This window comes from Stegastes partitus, unplaced genomic scaffold, assembly GCF_000690725.1.
Source record: "Stegastes partitus isolate 25-593 unplaced genomic scaffold, Stegastes_partitus-1.0.2 Scaffold1546, whole genome shotgun sequence".
Taxonomy (NCBI): domain Eukaryota; kingdom Metazoa; phylum Chordata; class Actinopteri; family Pomacentridae; genus Stegastes; species Stegastes partitus.
Genome location: NW_007579277.1, coordinates 92624 through 110917, shown reverse-complemented (window position 1 = coordinate 110917; position 18294 = coordinate 92624). Strand labels below are relative to the sequence as shown.

At 41.8% G+C, this 18294-nt stretch overlaps 1 protein-coding gene across 2 annotated transcripts in view; it reads left to right on the top strand.

Moving 5' to 3' along the window:
* itsn2b (intersectin 2b) overlaps positions 1 to 18294 on the top strand; it is a 39639-nt gene that overhangs the window by 4671 nt on the left and 16674 nt on the right. For both annotated transcript variants that reach the window (XM_008300470.1, XM_008300471.1), the window contains exons 2-21: positions 5788 to 5845; positions 7862 to 7954; positions 8279 to 8342; positions 8478 to 8665; positions 8891 to 9151; positions 9664 to 9766; positions 9905 to 10041; positions 10833 to 10896; positions 11725 to 11862; positions 12037 to 12125; positions 13028 to 13290; positions 13439 to 13588; positions 13708 to 13848; positions 14075 to 14162; positions 14522 to 14661; positions 15997 to 16175; positions 16307 to 17079; positions 17186 to 17307; positions 17438 to 17692; positions 17800 to 17996. In XM_008300470.1, coding sequence (XP_008298692.1) covers positions 5839 to 5845; positions 7862 to 7954; positions 8279 to 8342; positions 8478 to 8665; positions 8891 to 9151; positions 9664 to 9766; positions 9905 to 10041; positions 10833 to 10896; positions 11725 to 11862; positions 12037 to 12125; positions 13028 to 13290; positions 13439 to 13588; positions 13708 to 13848; positions 14075 to 14162; positions 14522 to 14661; positions 15997 to 16175; positions 16307 to 17079; positions 17186 to 17307; positions 17438 to 17692; positions 17800 to 17996 — 3452 coding nt within the window. In that variant the 5' untranslated portion in view covers positions 5788 to 5838. The remainder of the gene's footprint in view (positions 1 to 5787; positions 5846 to 7861; positions 7955 to 8278; positions 8343 to 8477; positions 8666 to 8890; positions 9152 to 9663; positions 9767 to 9904; positions 10042 to 10832; positions 10897 to 11724; positions 11863 to 12036; positions 12126 to 13027; positions 13291 to 13438; positions 13589 to 13707; positions 13849 to 14074; positions 14163 to 14521; positions 14662 to 15996; positions 16176 to 16306; positions 17080 to 17185; positions 17308 to 17437; positions 17693 to 17799; positions 17997 to 18294) is intronic.

Below are 18294 nucleotides of genomic sequence, written 5' to 3'. Positions count from 1 at the left end.
CTTGAAAATATTGATTTTATTTCTGAATGTACATACAAACAGGCCAAAGCGTTTGCACAAACGTAAAAACAAGCACTGCTTTAACAGCATCCATTTCTATCACAGTAGCCAAACTGTAAACATGGTCGCACACATACGATGCTGATGACGCTTTTGTCGCACACTGTCACATCAAACTCCGTCTCCTTCTGTCTACATGCAAACATCAAGACAGAGTTTTTCCAAATCTCTTCTTTGGCCGGAGTTTTTGTATTTCAGCGTTTTCGGTGACTTGCAGCTTAATTTACGTGTAAACCAAAGGCCCAAACGCATTGAAACATCACCGTTTTTGCTACGTGTAAATGGGGCCTTAGTCTTACACTGTCTGAGGTTTGACAGATTGTATTTCATCTTTCAAATTTGAGTTACATACAGCAAAAAGCATCAATTATCTGAATTTTTTTTATGAACTACAAAAATCTAGTAATTTTTTCAACCCTTGTGGATTTGTCTATCCATATACAGTAAATTCAATGTAGCATCATTCATTAGTACAGCTAGAATTGGGCGGAAGTCAAAGTGTTGCTCATGGGCCCTTCAGCAGCATGTTCTCTTGCTGCCACAGAGACTTGAGCACATGCCTTCCAGTTCCCGCCCTCCACTTATTACAAGGGCTCAGTGAAAACACTATAGGGTGTGTTCTAAAAGGTTCTTCTGGGTTTATGAGCATTTCCCAGCACATTTGACAGTCATGCAAATCTTTATGTAAAAAAATGTAACTCTGTGTTATCCTTAAATATGCCTCCCTCTCCTTGATGATGACCGTAATGCTGTCAAAACACTGCTTCAGACTTTCACTCACAGCCACTTTCCTGTAGCTTAGTGTCTGTTTTTAGAAGGTCCTGCATCACTGGTGAAGTACAGATGAAGTTAGTTTTCAGCGTAGGTGGAGCCCCGGTAGCCGACCCTCACCCAGAATCTACCTCAGTGGGTTTATCACTGTGCAAATAGTGAGTCTGCCGTGTTCATTTAGCGGGTCAAGGCTTCTACTAAGGCAGAATGTCTGTTTTGTGTAAGAGTGTATGAGGAGGGCCGTTTCAGAAAGGATTTGCATGAGGTTTGCAAAGCGGAGTCTGCTGCTGAACTCAGTCGTTTGTGCCAGCCAAGTCAGTGGGTCAGTTGGTCAGGCAGCCGTCCCGCCAGGAAAAGTCAGACTCCTCTCTGGAAACAGTAAACCGTCAAGCCGACAGTGTCCTGCTATCTTTCATTTATTCATTAAAATGAACAGTGTTACATTACCAGACCTTACAGTCCACAACCAGAGCCTCAACACCACGCCAGATGGCTGACACTGTTGAGGCGGATGTTGGCTTACCTCTATCGTATATATGTATGATGTGCAAAACAAGTGCTTTACAGTGATGAAACGAGATTCTGGGCTTTGTCTCCCAAATGTGTCTGTTTACAATAATATTGTACATTATGCAAAAAAAATCTAGAGAAGTAGTGTTAAAACTGTAGTTTGTCACAACCTGCAACACCTGAGCTGAGCAGCAGCCTGTTAAAGGGAAACTCTGTTCCGATGCTTTCCTGGCTCAGAACGGGCCTTTTGGTGGTGACTACACATGACAGTCAGAATGATTAGTTTGCACATAGTAAAAGCATCGAGCCTGTGTTGGCTTATTGGACAGCAGTCTATTCATTTTCCTTTTCTGACAGTGAGATAAAGGATAAATGTCTATGATGCTCGAGTAAATGAAAACTGAATGAACAAAACTGGTTGAAAGAATAAACAAATTATTCCTAGTTCTTATCATTTTAGTCCAGGTGATCTTTCTTTAGTGCTGCTAAAACCTCTTTGGGTCGCATCAAAAATTCATCTATGCAGGAAAAACCATTAGTTCAGGAAGAAGGACCGTGTGAAGGATTTTGTGGCTCCAGAGGGAGCTGTTCAAAATCAACAAAAAGTGAAATGATTACTGAGTGCACTGTGTAAAAATTAAAATCCTGTGCTATTGCAGTATGACTATATTCAATAAATTTGTGTTTAACTACATGGAATGCCGTTTTTTTTTAGGACTTCTATGTACCTACGTATGATAAAGTAACAAAACTGTCCATCATTGGCTTGACAGATCAGAGTGAAATACTGGTGGTTGCGTACTCTCTGAAGCTTACCTTGTTTATTGTTGAAGTATAAAATATGGAATAATAATCATGGATAACGATGGAGTTTTAAAAATTGTGTGTTAATCTTTAGAATATACAAACATCACACTTGCATATAAATTAAATATTAATGACATTTTTAAATTATCTGTTTTTAAGCAGCACTGTCTGCTTCTGCCCTTAGAAATCCAGCTTAGACTAAGCTCTACATTTTATACAGCAATAAAGGTTAATGGGATGCTTAGCCAGATATTATATTATTATATTATAATATCATAATAAATCTTGTTTCTTCTGTAAATTGAGCCAGTTTTGTTGCTGTGCTTCTACTTAAATTGAAGTCTGTCTTTTTCGTAAAAGCAATTTGTTTACCCTCACACTCTGATAGATGGTAAAGTCATGTAGATGTAAAAGGAGAAGCAAAATGAAAGAAGGGAAGAAACTGAAGAAGGGAAGGACGATAAAAGAGAGTGAATAAGAGGAGGACCTGACCAAGGAGGAGTGAGGAAGGAGAGAGGGAGAGCGACAGATGGCAGGCAGTAGATTAGCCCTCCCTTGCTGTTCTTTGTGATTGTAAGATCATCAACCAGAAAAGATGCACACTGTCACTCTCATTCTGCTTCTCTCTCCTCCTCCTCCTTCTTTCGTTATCTCATTCATTCTTCTACACAAAGCTCTGATCAGCAGACAAGTCAGATATTGGCGGCGTCGCTTCCTAAAAATCACTCGTCAATCTGTAGTACTTTAGCGCTGCCCCAGTTTCCAGCGTAACTCTGACGTCTGAGGCTGATATATTCTCTGGGACATTAAAGCCGTCCCTCTGCCAAAATCCATGATCTCTTCCTGTCAACCGATGCTGGGTGAGGAAATGCTTGTGTCTGTAGGTTACCGGGCAGGAAGTGCTGAGCAGAAAGATTGGAATTTCTCTCCTTCTTTTCCTCCTCCACCTTCATCACATGAGTCTGACTGGCTGATTGGAGAGAGATAATCCAAGTTGAAGCAGCTGTTCAGCATAACTCTGATCAAATCAATACAAATGATACAAAAACAATCTGATAGTTTGATTCACGGTGTTCCCAGTGGGGGGTGTGCCTCTATTAATAATAATTCATTTACCTGCAAGAGAATTAAAGATGAAATCGTCTTGGTATTTGGTGTTATACTGCTTCTGTGAAATTCTTTTCGTAGGATTTAGTGTGTGTAGGGAATGCAGCTTGCTCGTGCCTGTCCTTTGCTGTGACCTCTTGAAGCAAAAGTTCACTCTATTCATTCCACAGCAAAAAACTGTTTGAAATCTAAACAAGGCGGTTTTGTGCTGGCTGTACAGGAACGGACAGTGCTGCAGTCACAAATGAGACCTATAAATATACCTGCAAACCCAGCACACTACAATGTTCTGATCTTTTGTCAACAAGGAGACCTTATATGGTACATTTAGTCTGTGGACACACAGTCTAGCACATATAGCATGTTATGACCAACCACAAACGGTCTCCAAGGGGTCAACGAATATGTTTTTTTTTAAAGACAAATACCCATATCAATTATTAGTAATCAAGGAGACCAATAACTAACATTTGAAAGTGATGTGTACTTGCTTGTGGTGTCAAAATTTGGAATAACACAAATTCTAATACAAAAATTTGTTGAAATGCTTTTGTTTATTTTAGTTTTACATATGTTGAATTAAAAGTGAATGTTCCATCATGTATGCTGCAGTGATGAAAGGCCAATCACATGGAGAAGTTAGTGAAAATGTTGACCTATTTGTGCCACTAAAGGATCAATAAGATCAGATCAATAAGATAACTAGATCAATAAGTCACTAGAATTTATCATCAAGGGACTTCCAATGTGTGTGTCAGATTCCATGGCAGTGCTTTTAGTAGTTGTTGATATATTTAACTATAAATCACAAACATCAACTCATTAGTGCAGCTAGAGGAAAAGTCAGCTAATCTTCAAAGTATTTAAGCCCTGGGCACCATGGATGTCTGTACAAAATGTTTAGATATTTCATTCTGGACCAAAGTGGTGGTCTGGCTGACATGGCCATCTCTAAAAAAAAAAAAAAAAGAAAAAGAAAAAGAAATCACGTATCTCCCACATGTGATCTGACAGAAACTGCAAAATGTAAAAGAATGTGATAAATTAGAGAAGCTCTACAGCTAATTATCAGTCTGGTTCTGTTCACTGACTACACTGCTACACACACCTCTCCTGAGAAACCTTTTTTAGTAAACTGATCAAATTTGTCAAAGAAAAGTGAGAGGCGGACACTTTCCACTAATTGTAAAAGTACTTCAAACTTGCAAGCTGATGTTGTAGAAGAAGTGGTGCTTCCTGCTACTGAACACATTTATGCAACAATAGGCACATTTCCACACTTTATTCGCATGTGAATGACTCAACAAGAACAGTTTTAAACCGTGATGAAACAGACTTTTATGAAGACTTTGTCGCGGCTGGCAGGAAGGGAGGTTGGAAATCACTAGAAGTGCTGATTGGTTGCTCTGTTTTTAGTCATGCTCATGGAATGACTAAACGGATGGCAGTGTAGGTCCACCACTTGGATCCTGATGGAAATATCTCAATAACTACTAAATGGATTGCTATAAAAAATTCGTCCAGATTTTCGAAATCAACTTTAGTGATTTGGTGCTCCCTCCACATTTTGTTGTTAGAAATTTGTTACACAAATGTGTTTTATCTAAATGATGTTTTTTGATATTTCTGGCTTTTTTATTTAGTGCCATCATCAGGTGGAAAATATTTAGTTAAAATTTCTTTAGTATTTTTATTTATGACCAAATACAAGCAAAAATAAGTCCCGTCTGCTGCAAAAATGTTACCATGTTAACACCCTAAAGTAAAAATGATAACAAACATTATACCTGCTTGATATTAGCATGTTAGCATTGTAGCTCTAAGTGTGTTAGCATGTAGCTCAGAGCGCCGCTGTGCCTATGTACGGCCTCACAGAGCTGCTAGCAGGCTTCTTAATCTTATATCAAAGCGTACTCTGAATGTTCACAAAGAATTACTGTCCTACCACAGTAGAAAATGTAAAATCACAGAACTATCATGAGGTCAAACCATCAGTTTCAGCCTCACTATGTGCTTCTCCTGTCCATGGTGACGGGTTCATGGTGTTGACAGAGGTATGGGCAGAGCTGGACAGTTTCTAAAAGAAGTGATCTGAGACACTACAGGTCCTTTGTTTAAGTTTGTGTTGGCTGTTAGGAGAACCCAATCTGATCCAACACAGTTCTGAACTGTGGTTTGTATTCCCGGGGTCAGTAAATGTAAAATTCTTCTAAGAACTGTTTGTCAGTTGTGTTTGTGTTGTATGTGTTGCACTGGTCTCTGGCCACTACAGAGTCAGTATGGATAGTATTGAAACAAGTCCCAGTGGTTTCAAAGGTTTGGGACGTGGCCAGTGTGCTCCTGACTGTAGAGAACAGGAGAAGCCCTGTTTGACTCTGCTGACCGACCAGAATCTCTCTCTCTCTCTCTCTCTCTCTCCTCGATCTGTCTGTTCCTCTCTCTGCCTTTTTCTCTCCTCCTCTCAGTGACAGCGCTGTCCTGTCTTAGCTGCAGTATTGACTGATGACTGGACTGTGACTGTGTGTTTTGCAGATGGCTGCGAGCAGTAGCTGAGGACGCCGCTGGGAGTTCCCCTCTGCAAATATGAATGGTAAGACCACTGCAGTTTGTGTATGTGTAAAACAGCGTATAAACCTGTATGTGTGTGTGTGGAGAGAGAAAGCGAAAGGTGTGTGTTTTTTGGCTCTGCAGATCTGCTAAGGGCAGCACAGTGTTCTTTCTTGTAGTAAATTGCAGTTTCATGCTGATTTATGTGCACACGTAGTTCCAAATATTTCTTATTTCGTTCTTATCATTTGTGTATTTGTGAGGTTTCAAACGTAAAATCTCCTCTGGATCAGATTTGTAGCACTACTTTGAGTCACATTTTGACACCAGCTGTTAATACAGTTTCAGTTATGGGACTAAAGTTAAACAAACTGTATCTAAATACTTTTTTTTTCTTTTTTTTTTAAAGATAGTGCATTAAACTGTCTATTCACTGTCTGCTGATGTACCACAGACTGATGTGTTGTCAGCCTTGGTTGTGTAAATACTACTGAAAGTGTGTGCTTGTCCTGTCCTCTTGTCTGAACTCAGGGACACAGCATCACTGGCATCACTAAGCTTCATTATCACTTTGTCAATATCAGTGCATTCCAGCTCCTGACTGCCACTGAGGCTGGTCTCAGAGTACTTTCTCATCTCGTGTGTGTGTGTGTCTGTGTGAGTGAGTGTGTGTGTGTGTGTGTGTGTCTGTCTGTCTGTCTGAGTGTGCACCTGATTTCCTGCTCCTGTTTGTTTGCAAGTCATAAAACAGTTTCTTACTCTTTTGTAGTCATAGAAAGTGAATGAATAGAACCCCCTCCACACACACACACACACACACACACACACACACACACACACACACACACACACACACAAGGGTTCCTCGTCCCCTTCGAAGAAATGCAATGCACGACTCCTGCAGGCACCAGGATCCAAATTAAGTTCAGGGGGAAATTATTTTACCCCCAAAAGTCCCAGCTCAGGGCTGTTGTAATTTATTTATTTAGTACATGAACTGTTGGGGTGGGGCTTGCTCTGTTGAACATTTCTGATTGGTCGAATAATTGCAGCGTTTTATTTTAACCACCATCTTTAAATATTGGCTTCCAAGTATACAGTCTGTTCTTTGTTAGTCATGCTTTAAAACATCAGCGTAGAGTTACAGATGAAAGCATGTGACCCATTGACTAATAATGAAGTGCAGTGTAGTCGCAGTTGTTTTTTCATGTGCCAGCGCTCTATTTGCATACATTGTTCAGGTCTTTGAACTGCCATGGAAATGCAGACAACCAATGATCTGAAGGAACCTTTTAGTTCCTTGAAAAAATATGATGGGACTAAGAATTCTAGGTACTTTGGGTGGAAATCATAGTGTGTATATGAAGTTGGACAAGCCCTCTGCGGTATCACCCTTTTAAAGCTCAGTGTGTTTGCTCCTGACATGGCCGTCATGGTGATGCCTGATTCCGCCTACCTGCTGGTTAATGCAAATACTGGCAAAGAGGTGGAGCTGAGGTGGGCCACAGACTGTCACATAAAGGAACCTTCTTGTCACTCACAGTAGCCATTCCCTTAATTATGCATAAGAAAACTTTAAGCTTTAAGACAATTTACAGTTGTCATGAATGAGGAGATTAGGTCGACAAAATGAAGCAGTTTTTTTGTACGAGGCTGTTAATATGTCTATTTCTGCTGTAAAGGAGAGCATTATAACAGAGGGATTTGTGGAGATTGATTCACTTTTGGCCGTTTGAGGAACTTCAGCTTGTGTTAGCTTCATTTTTAAACTTTGGAGATTGTCGCCTGGCAGAACCACAGCTAATGTAGTCAGATGCAGGCGCTTATTGTGTGTAATTTACACTTTTTGTAAACCGTGTGAACCTCTGTAAACTTTGGTCTATTCAAGAAGCAGGCTTCTCAACAGAAAGCACAAAGTTCCCATATTTGAAGCATGAGCAGATGTAAGGACCTTAGTGTTATTCTGAAAAGTGTTTTTCTAGATTAAACCTGCTCCTTGGAGCTGCTTGGCCTGTTGTCTGAAGCTTCACATGAACCTGTCACTTCTCTTTCTCTGTAGGTGGTCTAAGTATTTGGGCAATCTCCCCAGAGGAGAGGGTCAAACATGATCAGAAGTTTGACACCCTCTCCCCATCAATGGGCTATGTCTCAGGTACACACACTTACACACACACACACCTGTACACACTGTTGGTACACAGTTATTGCCCAGCCAGTGATTAATGATGCAATGCATGGCACATCCTGCAGTCATCAATGTATAAACCGAAGAGATACCCTAGTATTACCCTCAACAGTGCACAGGCACATGAAAATGCACAGATGTTGAACTGCTTAAGTGATTATGCAAATACAGACATACTGCAGCGAGTGATGTACAGCCTTGCATTTGTAATCAGACACATATTTTTTTCATGCTGCAGAATCTCCAATTTCATTACATTTTTCTCTTTTTTCCTCTTTTTTAATTTTATAGGGGAACAAGCAAGGAAGTTTTTCCTTCAATCTGGGCTTCCTTCCAACATACTGGCGGACATATGGTGAGAAACACGCATATTCGCTCTCACACCTCGACAGATTTGTTAGTGATGAGTTTTCCTGAAAGATTTCACTGAAATCTATACTCGAGGCACACAATCTTTACTCTCACTCATGGTGTTTTATCTGTGTCCTAGGGCTCTGGCTGATATGAATAAAGATGGAAAGATGGACAGGTTGGAGTTTTCCATCGCTATGAAGCTCATAAAGCTAAAACTTCAGGGCACGTCGCTTCCCTCAGCACTGCCAATCATCATGAAGCAGCCTCCAGTGCCGGCTCCCAGCCTAAATAACCCCACCTCAACCATGACCAACTCAGTCTATGGTACAGTGTTATTGGTATTATAAAACACTTTACTGTGTGTGGATGAGAGTGAAAAAAATGTCTTTATCTTCAACTGTCACAATTGATCCCATTTTGGTATTTTAAAAATATTGACCAGCTAATCTAAAGTGTGACTCACTGATTGTCTCCAGAAATGCGTTTCACATTTATTTGACTCATGTGTCGTCTGAACTGTTGTTTGGTGTGTCTCTGTGTGTATTATAGGTATGGGTTCTGTGCCTAACTTGTCCATGATGCCGGGAACAAACCTTTCTATGTTGACTCCCATCTCCCTGGCAACCCCTGGATTCACACCTTTACAACCAATGACAGGCCTCGCCCCTTTGGTTCCTACAGCAACAGGTCTGAGCCCACTAATAGGATCCACCCCCAACAGGCCCCTGATGCCCACCGTAGGAAACGCCACGTTGCCAAACGGCACCATGGGAATGCTCCATCCAATGACAGCTGGCGCTTTGACTCCAGGTACATGTGATCTGTTTGCTCTTCTGTGTTTTCCTCTGATATTATTCAGGTGTCACTGCACTGAAAGGAAAATCATTGTTATTGTCTCCATTATGCTTGATGCTTCTTTGCTGTTTCTTGTCGCATGGAAACTATCGAGGAGAATTGCTCTGCTCTGATAGTAAAGGCTGTATATGTGTACATGGTGCAGTATTTCTGTAGTTGTAAAAGAAAAAGGAGGGAAAAAGAATGACCCTTTTTGTAGAATTAGGTCTGTCAGTCTAGTGTCCATACAAATAGCCTCTCTGTCCTTGACAAGGCTACAGTACTGAAAGGATCTAAATATATTACTGAGCTTCTACGGAGCCTCCTTACCCATTCTCAAAACCATAGCAAAAATTATAAACATTAGGAAAAATGAGTGCATCGAATTTAATAGTTGTAGTTAGTTATTTTAACAAGATGTCCTAATAATGTTGCAAATGACAGCATAAACTCACAGCTAATGTAAGGGATATGTGTGTATGCTTCAGGCCTACCTCTATCTGCAACCTCCTACTCCTCTCCGCTTGGACTGTCCTCTTCTCCTGCTGGTATGAGCAAGGCCTCGTCACTGCTGGACCTGGGATCTGGCAGGTAAAACACACACAGAAGCAGAAATTTAAAAGCAGGAAGCTTTAAACCTTTTTGCACAATCAGTGTGTCGTTTATCTAATTTGTGTCTTTAAGCGTTCAGACAATTCAAAGTAAAGTTCGGTGTGTTCTGTCTTTCAGCTCCGCTTCCTCGTCCCCCTCTATGATGTCCCCCATGGCTGCTGGGCCCAGTGACTGGGCTGTGCCACATGCCTCCAGACTTAAATACAGACAGCAGTTCAACAGCTTGGATAAACAGATGATCGGTTACCTCGCTGGTAAGATGTGTTTGTATATGTGTCGTGTTTAGGTCATACAAAACCAAGCTATGTGTGGAATGCAGGCGTGGATGTTCATGAACAACATTCACTGAGGATGTCATAATGGTCGCCTCCCTCTTTTTTCTTTTTCTTTTTTTTTTTCTGACAATGTGCTAAGTCTTAGTTGACTCTTAGGAAGTGGAGGTTGTATCTTGCGGGTGTGTTCAGACATGGGGTAGTTTCTCAACACACACAAACACCCAACTACGCATGTGACTTTTTGTTCTGCAAGAGAGCAAGTCCTGCTCAACCTGTTCTCATGAAACACCCGTGATTTAGTGAAATGATAGTGGCACATGCAAACACTCACTCACTTCAGCCAGTTCCTTACTATTGTGACTTAGCAAATCATATTACATAAATAGCTTGTTTTTCTGTGTTTGAGTTCTTGGCATAAACCTTTTGTAAACCGATTAAAAAGACTGACAGTTGTTCATGCTGTCACAGTTCTTGTATAGTCATCTTTTATAAGCAAGGAAGGGAATGACGGTTAAACGCTTCTGTATTCCCTTTTCATCTTTAGGCTGTTGTGCAGTTTTGTCATACAGTGTTGGGAATATGTGATGCACGAGACTGTTGCTTCCACCTGGCACATTTGGAATTTGCCTTAATTAATCATTATTAGCACATACTGTACATACACACACACACACACCCACACACCCACACCCATCACTTCTTCCTTCCTCCACGTCGCCCACACATCTGTGCTATACACATGTTCTGACATTTGTCGCTCATATTGTCAGGTCAGCAGGTGAGGGGAGCCATGGCAACCACGATGCTGACACAGACACAGCTGGCTTCCATCTGGTGAGAACATCTATGTGTTTGGGTGTGTGTCTGTACATGTCCTGTGATTGTTAAGGTGTTGTGTTAAGGAGCCAAAGTCAGGTTTGGCAGCCATAAGACAGAAACTTCATTCCATTCAATGTGATATGACAATAGCTCTCTGTTTGTTAAGGAAATATTTGTTTCCAATTCATGAATGTTGTTAGTATCTGTTACCAGTTATCAAACCAAAGTAATGTTGGTTTGTTGAACAGCCAATAGTTACAACACTCTCTTTCTCAAAAGATGTGTGATTGGCTAAAACCTCCCGTCACATGCTTTATTTAAAGCCTGAAAACAGAACTTAGAGGAGGTGCAGAAGTCTGGTTTCCTTTCTGACCACTTATTATGACAAAAGACAAAAATCTCCCTTCCTCAGCTTTACATTCTAAGTATTCATAAGGTATCATTGCTGCGATGTTTTAAACTCCTGAAAACCTTTTCATGCAAATCAGCAAACTGCAAGATCTTAAGGACTCCTTCACTAAGTTTACACATGACACTATGTAGTACATACAAAACTCCTTCTGCTATCACCAGACAATATATGTGTTGCGTTAAATAGTATTTTATACAGTATAAGCAACATAGAAGCCACAGCTAATACTCGTTTTCAAGTTTTCATTCAGCTAAGGTGCAGTCGTCATATTGACCCTGTATCTTGTGTTTCAGTCTGGACACATAAAGTCGATCAGATTCTCTATTTTTATCTCCTATCTGTACCTCTACTGCCTTGAAAGGTTATCACCAAACATTACAGTGTACAGTCATATAAAATATTTGCATCTCCAATTTGTAACCCTCTTACAGGACTTTAGCTGATGTGGATAAGGATGGCAAGCTAAAAGCAGAAGAGTTTATTCTGGCAATGCATCTTGTGGACATGGCAAAGAGCGGACAACCACTGCCACTAACACTGCCAACTGAGCTGGTACCACCCTCACAAAGGTATGTGGACACATTAAACTGTACAGAACACCCTTAAAATATAAATTCCTGACCTAAGTTTTTTTTAAGCAGTTATGTTCTTTAATCATTGGTTATTTTAATTTGTTTGTTAACATGCTATTTGATCGATGTAAACTGTGCATTCAGACAAGTTATTTTCATTCCGTGTTACAGGGGAGCTGTGAATGGATCCAGCTCTTCTCTCTATGCAGCTCTGACTGAGGACTTTGACGTAGAACCTCCACAGAAAGCCAAAACCAACAGTCAGTACTCACACTACCAACCGTGCAGACAGACTGCCGCCTTGTTTAACTGCTGCATTATGTACAAGTAGTGGCTGTGTATCACGTTGGTGCAGCTGGCATGGCTGTCAAACTTGCTATTTATCTTTGCACACATACTGACAAGCAGTAATACGACAGCATCAATACACACACGTTGTTGTGTCACATACAGAAGCCACCTGCAACACGCTAAAGTATAGTCAATCAAGAGCAGACAAGTGATACACAAGTATGTAGGACACCACACTTGTGTCGGTGTTGGGTTTGTACACACTATCATCTTACAAGTCACAGGGCAACTTGTAGCAGCTGGTAAAAAATGTTATATCAAGAGCAGCTAAATGCTTTTTTTAAAATCCTCTAAATCTCCTAAACATCAATTAAAGTCTCATATTCTCATCTTTCCCTGTGGCAGTTGTACTACAAGTGTTAAATTTATGTGTTCGTGTTCACTGGCATTCTTTTAAACACAATTAAGTAATCAGTAATAGAACTGAACCGATTAATAGATTAGTTAACGAATAAATTAACATTTTGACAGTTCGTCAGTTTCAGTAATATTTTAAGGTAAAAAAGTCAAATTCTCTCATTCCAGCTTTGTAAATTTTGAATATTTTCTTTTCTTCTCTGACAGTAAACTTTTAGGAAACACAATTGTTCAATTGTTTGTTCACGATTTTCTGACATTTTATAGACCCAACAACGAATCAAATAATTGACAAAATAGTCGACAGATTAAATGACAATGAAAATACTTGTTAGTTGCAGCCCTAATAGTAATTCAAGTCAATCAAATAAGTCCTCCACATATTTTGTAAATGTCAGTGTGAAAAGTACGTTAAAGCTGACTTCATCCGAACTTTTCCCTCCCCGACATTCAGTGTCGTTTGAGGATAAATTCAAAGCCAACTTGGAGCGAGGGAATGCCGAACTGGAGAAGAGACGACTGGCGCTGCAGGAGGCCGAGAGGAGGGAGCAGGAGCGACGCGCTCAGAAGGAGAGAGAGGAGCGAGAGAAGAGAGAGAGGGAGGCTCGGGAGGTCGAGGAGAGGAGGAGGAAAGAGGAGGAGAGGAGGCTGGAACGACAGAGAGAGCTGGAGAGACAGAAAGAAGAGGAGCGACAGAGAGAGATAGAGAGGAAAGAGGTGAGGGGGCATGTTGCAGAATGAGCTCTGTATGTACATGTATGAATTCTGAGTGTGTGTCCTGCAACCACTGCGGCGAGACATTCGTTCACACCGATGCATCAATATTTACTTCACTGTGCTGCTCTGCTGTGTGTGTTCATTCGAGGCTGCACAGCGGGAGCTCGAGCGTCAGAGGAAAGAGGAGTGGGAGAGGAGGAGGCGAGGAGAGCTTCAGATAAAGAGGGAGCAGGAGCAGGATGAAATCATCCAGCTAAAGGCTAAGAAGAGGAGTCTGGAGATGGAGCTGGAGGCAGTGGTGAGTGGCGAAGAGAGAGTGCAGCAGACACACTCTCTGTATGTTCAGATGTCTTTCACCCATCATAAACACATTAAATTTACCTCACCTCTCTGTCTTCTTCTGTCTCTCTGCTTCAGGGCAACAAACATCGTCAGATCTCAGACCGACTGCGGGACGTTCAAAACAAAAAGAAACTTCAGAAGACGGAGATCGATCTGAACAATCAAAGGAAAGAGACACGCCAACAGGATATTAACGACCTTCATAGACAGCTAGAGGTCTGTGTGCTTGATATTTTTCTGCCCATGCGTTTCCAAGTTCACCTCAGTCGCTCCTGTGTTTTTATTGTGGCAAATTAGCTGAGACAGTTATTAATGGTTGTAGCAGCTCTGTGTTATCAGTGTTTATGTGTCTGCTCATTGCTTTCCTGAGAGGGAGCGTATTATTGTTATCTCAGACGTTTTCCTCTAGTGATGAATTTCTTGTTTGCGTTTTCTCTATCAGGAGTTCCAGAGGAAGCTGTCTCATCTGAGTCCAGAGCAGAAGAGACTGAATGAAAAACTGAGAAACATGGGTCTAAATAACCTGCCTGGTGAGTACTGGGTTATAAATGGGCACAGCTCAGGAAAAATAAACTCAGGAGCCAGGGATGGATGTAAAATAGGCAGAAGTGCAAAACATTTAATAGAAAAACTGTGTTCTTGTAGTTGAACATTTTAAATGTATATATTATGATACTCATTTAACATAATACATTGGACTACTGCAACACAGTGTTAATTTTGTGACGTTTTTAAGATGGTAAATGTACAAGCGTATGCAGGGTGTACAAAATTACAACAACAAAGTATTGGAAAATTATACGTTGAAATATTTTTGCTCAATAAACTTGCCTCCTGTTGTTGGAATGGTCTCAAACAGACAATTTAACTGAATTTCTTCTGTTGATAGTGTCGAGTCTGTCCACCCTAAAGAGGGGTGTGACAGAGAAAAATGGGAAATGTATGAAACTGCGAGACCAGATGGAAGCTCTGGAGAAAGAAACTGCTGCCAAACTAGCTGAGATGGACCAGTACAACAAAGACATGCAGGTAGGAATTCGTCACAAGCATTGCATTATTAGAGTGACTCAACTTAGTATTAGTTATAACAACATTTCACTCATATCAATCATGCTGAGCCTGTGTTTATTCAGGAAAATTACGTACCAGTTCTTCAACATGACATAAAAAGTTAAGTACAGATAAAGAGTCCAAAGTCTTTATTTCACTTTTTAAAATGTTGCTGCAGAACTGTTTCTATATCCAAAATACCTCAAGAAAGAATGTTCATTTTATCATATTAGTTCTTGTTTGTAGCCGTGGCTCACTGACCAGTCACCAACATTTGTTCAGGATGCTTTTCATCCTGGGGAACTTCACCGTGTTGAGCTGTCGTGACAACCTTCCCCTAAAGGCATACAATTAAAAATGTCATGACAGCACGGATGTATTTACGTACTTTATTGTATTCTGGAGAGTTTAGTCCTGTCATTGATGCCCAGTAATGAAAAGGTCAAGACTTAAATTTGTGATATGTTTCTCACTGTGCTTGTTACTCCTCAAACCTCTTTTTAACAATAAGTTGAGCTATTGCTGCTCATTCTTAATTAGTATCAGTAGCTAAACACTTAAAATGACCACCTAGCTATGACTGTTAGTACAATATGTGATCAGAAGTGTGTTTCTACAGTTGGCAGTTTGACGCTTTAACAAGGAGGTGCTGGCAGTTTTGATTCTCGCTACCTTACAGATTAAACCTAACACGTCTTTGCATGTTGTTTGCCTGAGATTAAAGCTGTGATCTTTGTGCAGCACCTTGATAGTAAAATATTAATCCTCACTTCTGATTCCTGGCCTTTGAGGCCTTTTCTTTGTCCTCCTTCATTCCCATCATACTTTCTTGTCACCCATTTTACTCCTTTCACTTTAATTTGCCTCTTCTGCACTTTCATCTCCTTTGGAAATGCTCTGCTCTTTCCTCCACTGGATCCCTTCTCCTTCCTCTCATCCATCCCATACTCCTTCTCCCCACCTTTACAGTATGTGGGTGCTGAGGACTCAATGCTTCAGGCTGTCTTCTGTCTGCTGGCCTGCCTCCGTAACCTCTTCTACCTACTAAAGGTTTTTGCTTTAGGTCTCTTTGTTGTTCTTGTCTTCTTTTTTGTCTGACTTCTTTTGGTCTTTACTAAAGTTTGTTTCTTTCGACTTATATCTCTTTCTTTTCTTCGCTTTCTCTCGTGCACTGTAGCCAGGTGTTTGCTGCTATTTGTTTGTGCATGCTGTTTGTTTACAGTCCTTATCCTTTTCTGTTTATCTAGTCATTCATTATTTAATTCAGTCACGTCTTTCACTCTGCTGATGTGTGTGTGTTTTTGTGTATACCAGGAGCTGAGAGAGAGCCAGAGAAAGCAGCAGGCAGCACTGGAGAAACTGCGAAGCATCAAAGAAGACAAACGGCGTGAGCTGATTCGAAGGAAGGAGCAGGAAGAGGAGAGGAGGAGGGACGAGGAGAAGAAACGACATGAGGAGGAAAGGAAGCGGAAGGAGGAGGAAGAAGCTCAGAGGTACAGTGCAGTGGTATTGTTGGATTTTATAATGAAGTGAACGTTTTGATTTGTTGACTTGTAGAATTTCCACGAGAAACGGACCGAAAAGAACTTTTTATTCTTGACGGCCAAACTTTTCACACTCACAGGCGTATTAAGATGGAGAAGGAGCGTCAGTGGCAGGAGAAGCTGAAGAGGGATGAAGAGGAGCGGCAGAGGAGGCTTCAGGAGGAGAGGGAGGCCAAACAGAGGGAGGAAGAGGAGAAAGAGAGACAGGCTCTCAGGGCTGCAAAGGAAGAGACAGAGCGGAAAAAGAGAGAGGAGGAGGACAGAAAGAAAAGAGAAGAGGAGGAGCGTCGGAGGCAAGCAGAAAGGCGGAGGCAGGAGGACGAGAGGAGAAAGCTGGAGGAGGAGAGGAGGCAGTTAGAGGAAGAGAGGAGGAAACTGGAGGAAGAGAGGAGGCAAGAGGAGAAGAGAAGGAAAGAAGAGGAGGAGCGACGCAAGAGGGAGGACGAGAGGAAGAGGTTAGAGGAGGAGAGGAGAGAGGAGGAGCGCAGGAGGGAGAGGGACGAGGAGGAGAGGAGGAGGCAGAGGGCGGCCGTAGCGGCTGCCCGAGATTTGGAGGACAGAAGAAAGCGAGAGGAGGAGGAGAGAAAGAAGAAAGAGGAGGACAGGAGAAAGCAGGATGAAGAAAGGAGAAAGCTTCATCAGCAGCAGGAGGAGGAGAAGAGGAGGCGTGAGGAGGAGAGAAAAAGGGCAGAAGAGGAGAGGAAAAGGAAGGAGGAGGAAGAGGGGAGGAGGAAAGCTGAGGAGGAGCGCAAGAGGAAGGAGGAGGCATCTCGTCAGCAGCAGCCAAATGGAGGGAAGGTGGATATTCAGGAGAAACTGACGTCTCTGCTGAGAGGACTAGAGGAGAGGAAGGGTGAGACATTCACAAACAAGTTGTCATACTTTTGTCTTTCAGTTTTTTGTTTCAATTGAAAACCCTTCAATTGATTCACATTATGACTCCTGATGTGCTGCTTCAGGTGGGCAGCCGAGGGCCAAACAACACAGAAAGTCAGCAGCTCTCACATCCTTCAAAGCGCTCTATCCATTCGACGCGCGAAACAACGAAGAGCTGAGCTTCGGTGCAGACGATATCATTGAGGTAAGAATAAAGTGATGTTTTCTGTCCAGATTGTCAGGACACATATTCTTGTGCAGATGTCATTTCTTTCATTCCTCTTCCTCCTCATGTAAAAGCTTTTCTCTCAAGCGTTTCTGTGTCGTTCTGTCAGGTCGATGAGACGACAGAGCGAGAGGAGGGCTGGCTGTATGGCAGCAGACAGGGGAAGATGGGCTGGTTCCCAGAGAGCTACGTCGAGAGAGTCGCCCCGTCAGATGCAGCTAATAACACTGCTGCTGCTTCCCCTAAAGTGCCGCTCCAGTCACAGCTCTCCAATGCCCTTGAGGCTGCCAAGGCAGCGGGGACAAAGTCTGCTTTCACACCGACACACTCTCCAAACCCTGCACCCTCTGAGACACAAGGACAGGTAACTAGAAAGTAACTAGATCAGCTTCTACTTTGTACCTGCTGCGGTGTGATTGTTGTCAGGACATGAAGAAATGCTCAGATACTCACTGCGCTGTTTTTTTTCAGCAGGTGGTAGGTAACCTGTTGGCCCAGGCTCTGTGTTCCTGGACAGCAAAGACAGACAACCATCTGAACTTCAACAAGGACGACGTCATTCAGGTGCTGGAGCAGCAGGAGAACTGGTGGCTGGGAGAGCTGAACGGTGAACAGGGCTGGTTCCCCAAGACATATGTGACACTGCTGGGTGAAGAGGAGAGTTCAGAGTAAGCGCTCATACCCACCTTGAATCAATCTAGCTGCATTTGTTAATTTAAAATGAATCTTGGAGCTCTTTCTGAGGACATCATTACCAATGTTAAAGTCAAACAACCCTTAGGATAATTTATCGGTGCCAGTCCAGACTTGTCGACGAAGCTTGTGCTGCCAAGTATTTAATTTATTTCAATTCCCCAGTTATGCTAACAAGCCTTCATTTGCATGTTTTTGTAATTTTTGTTTTTGCTTCTTATTAACTGTATGTTGAAGATGTTACAGAATGATTCCTGAACCTTAGATCTGCTT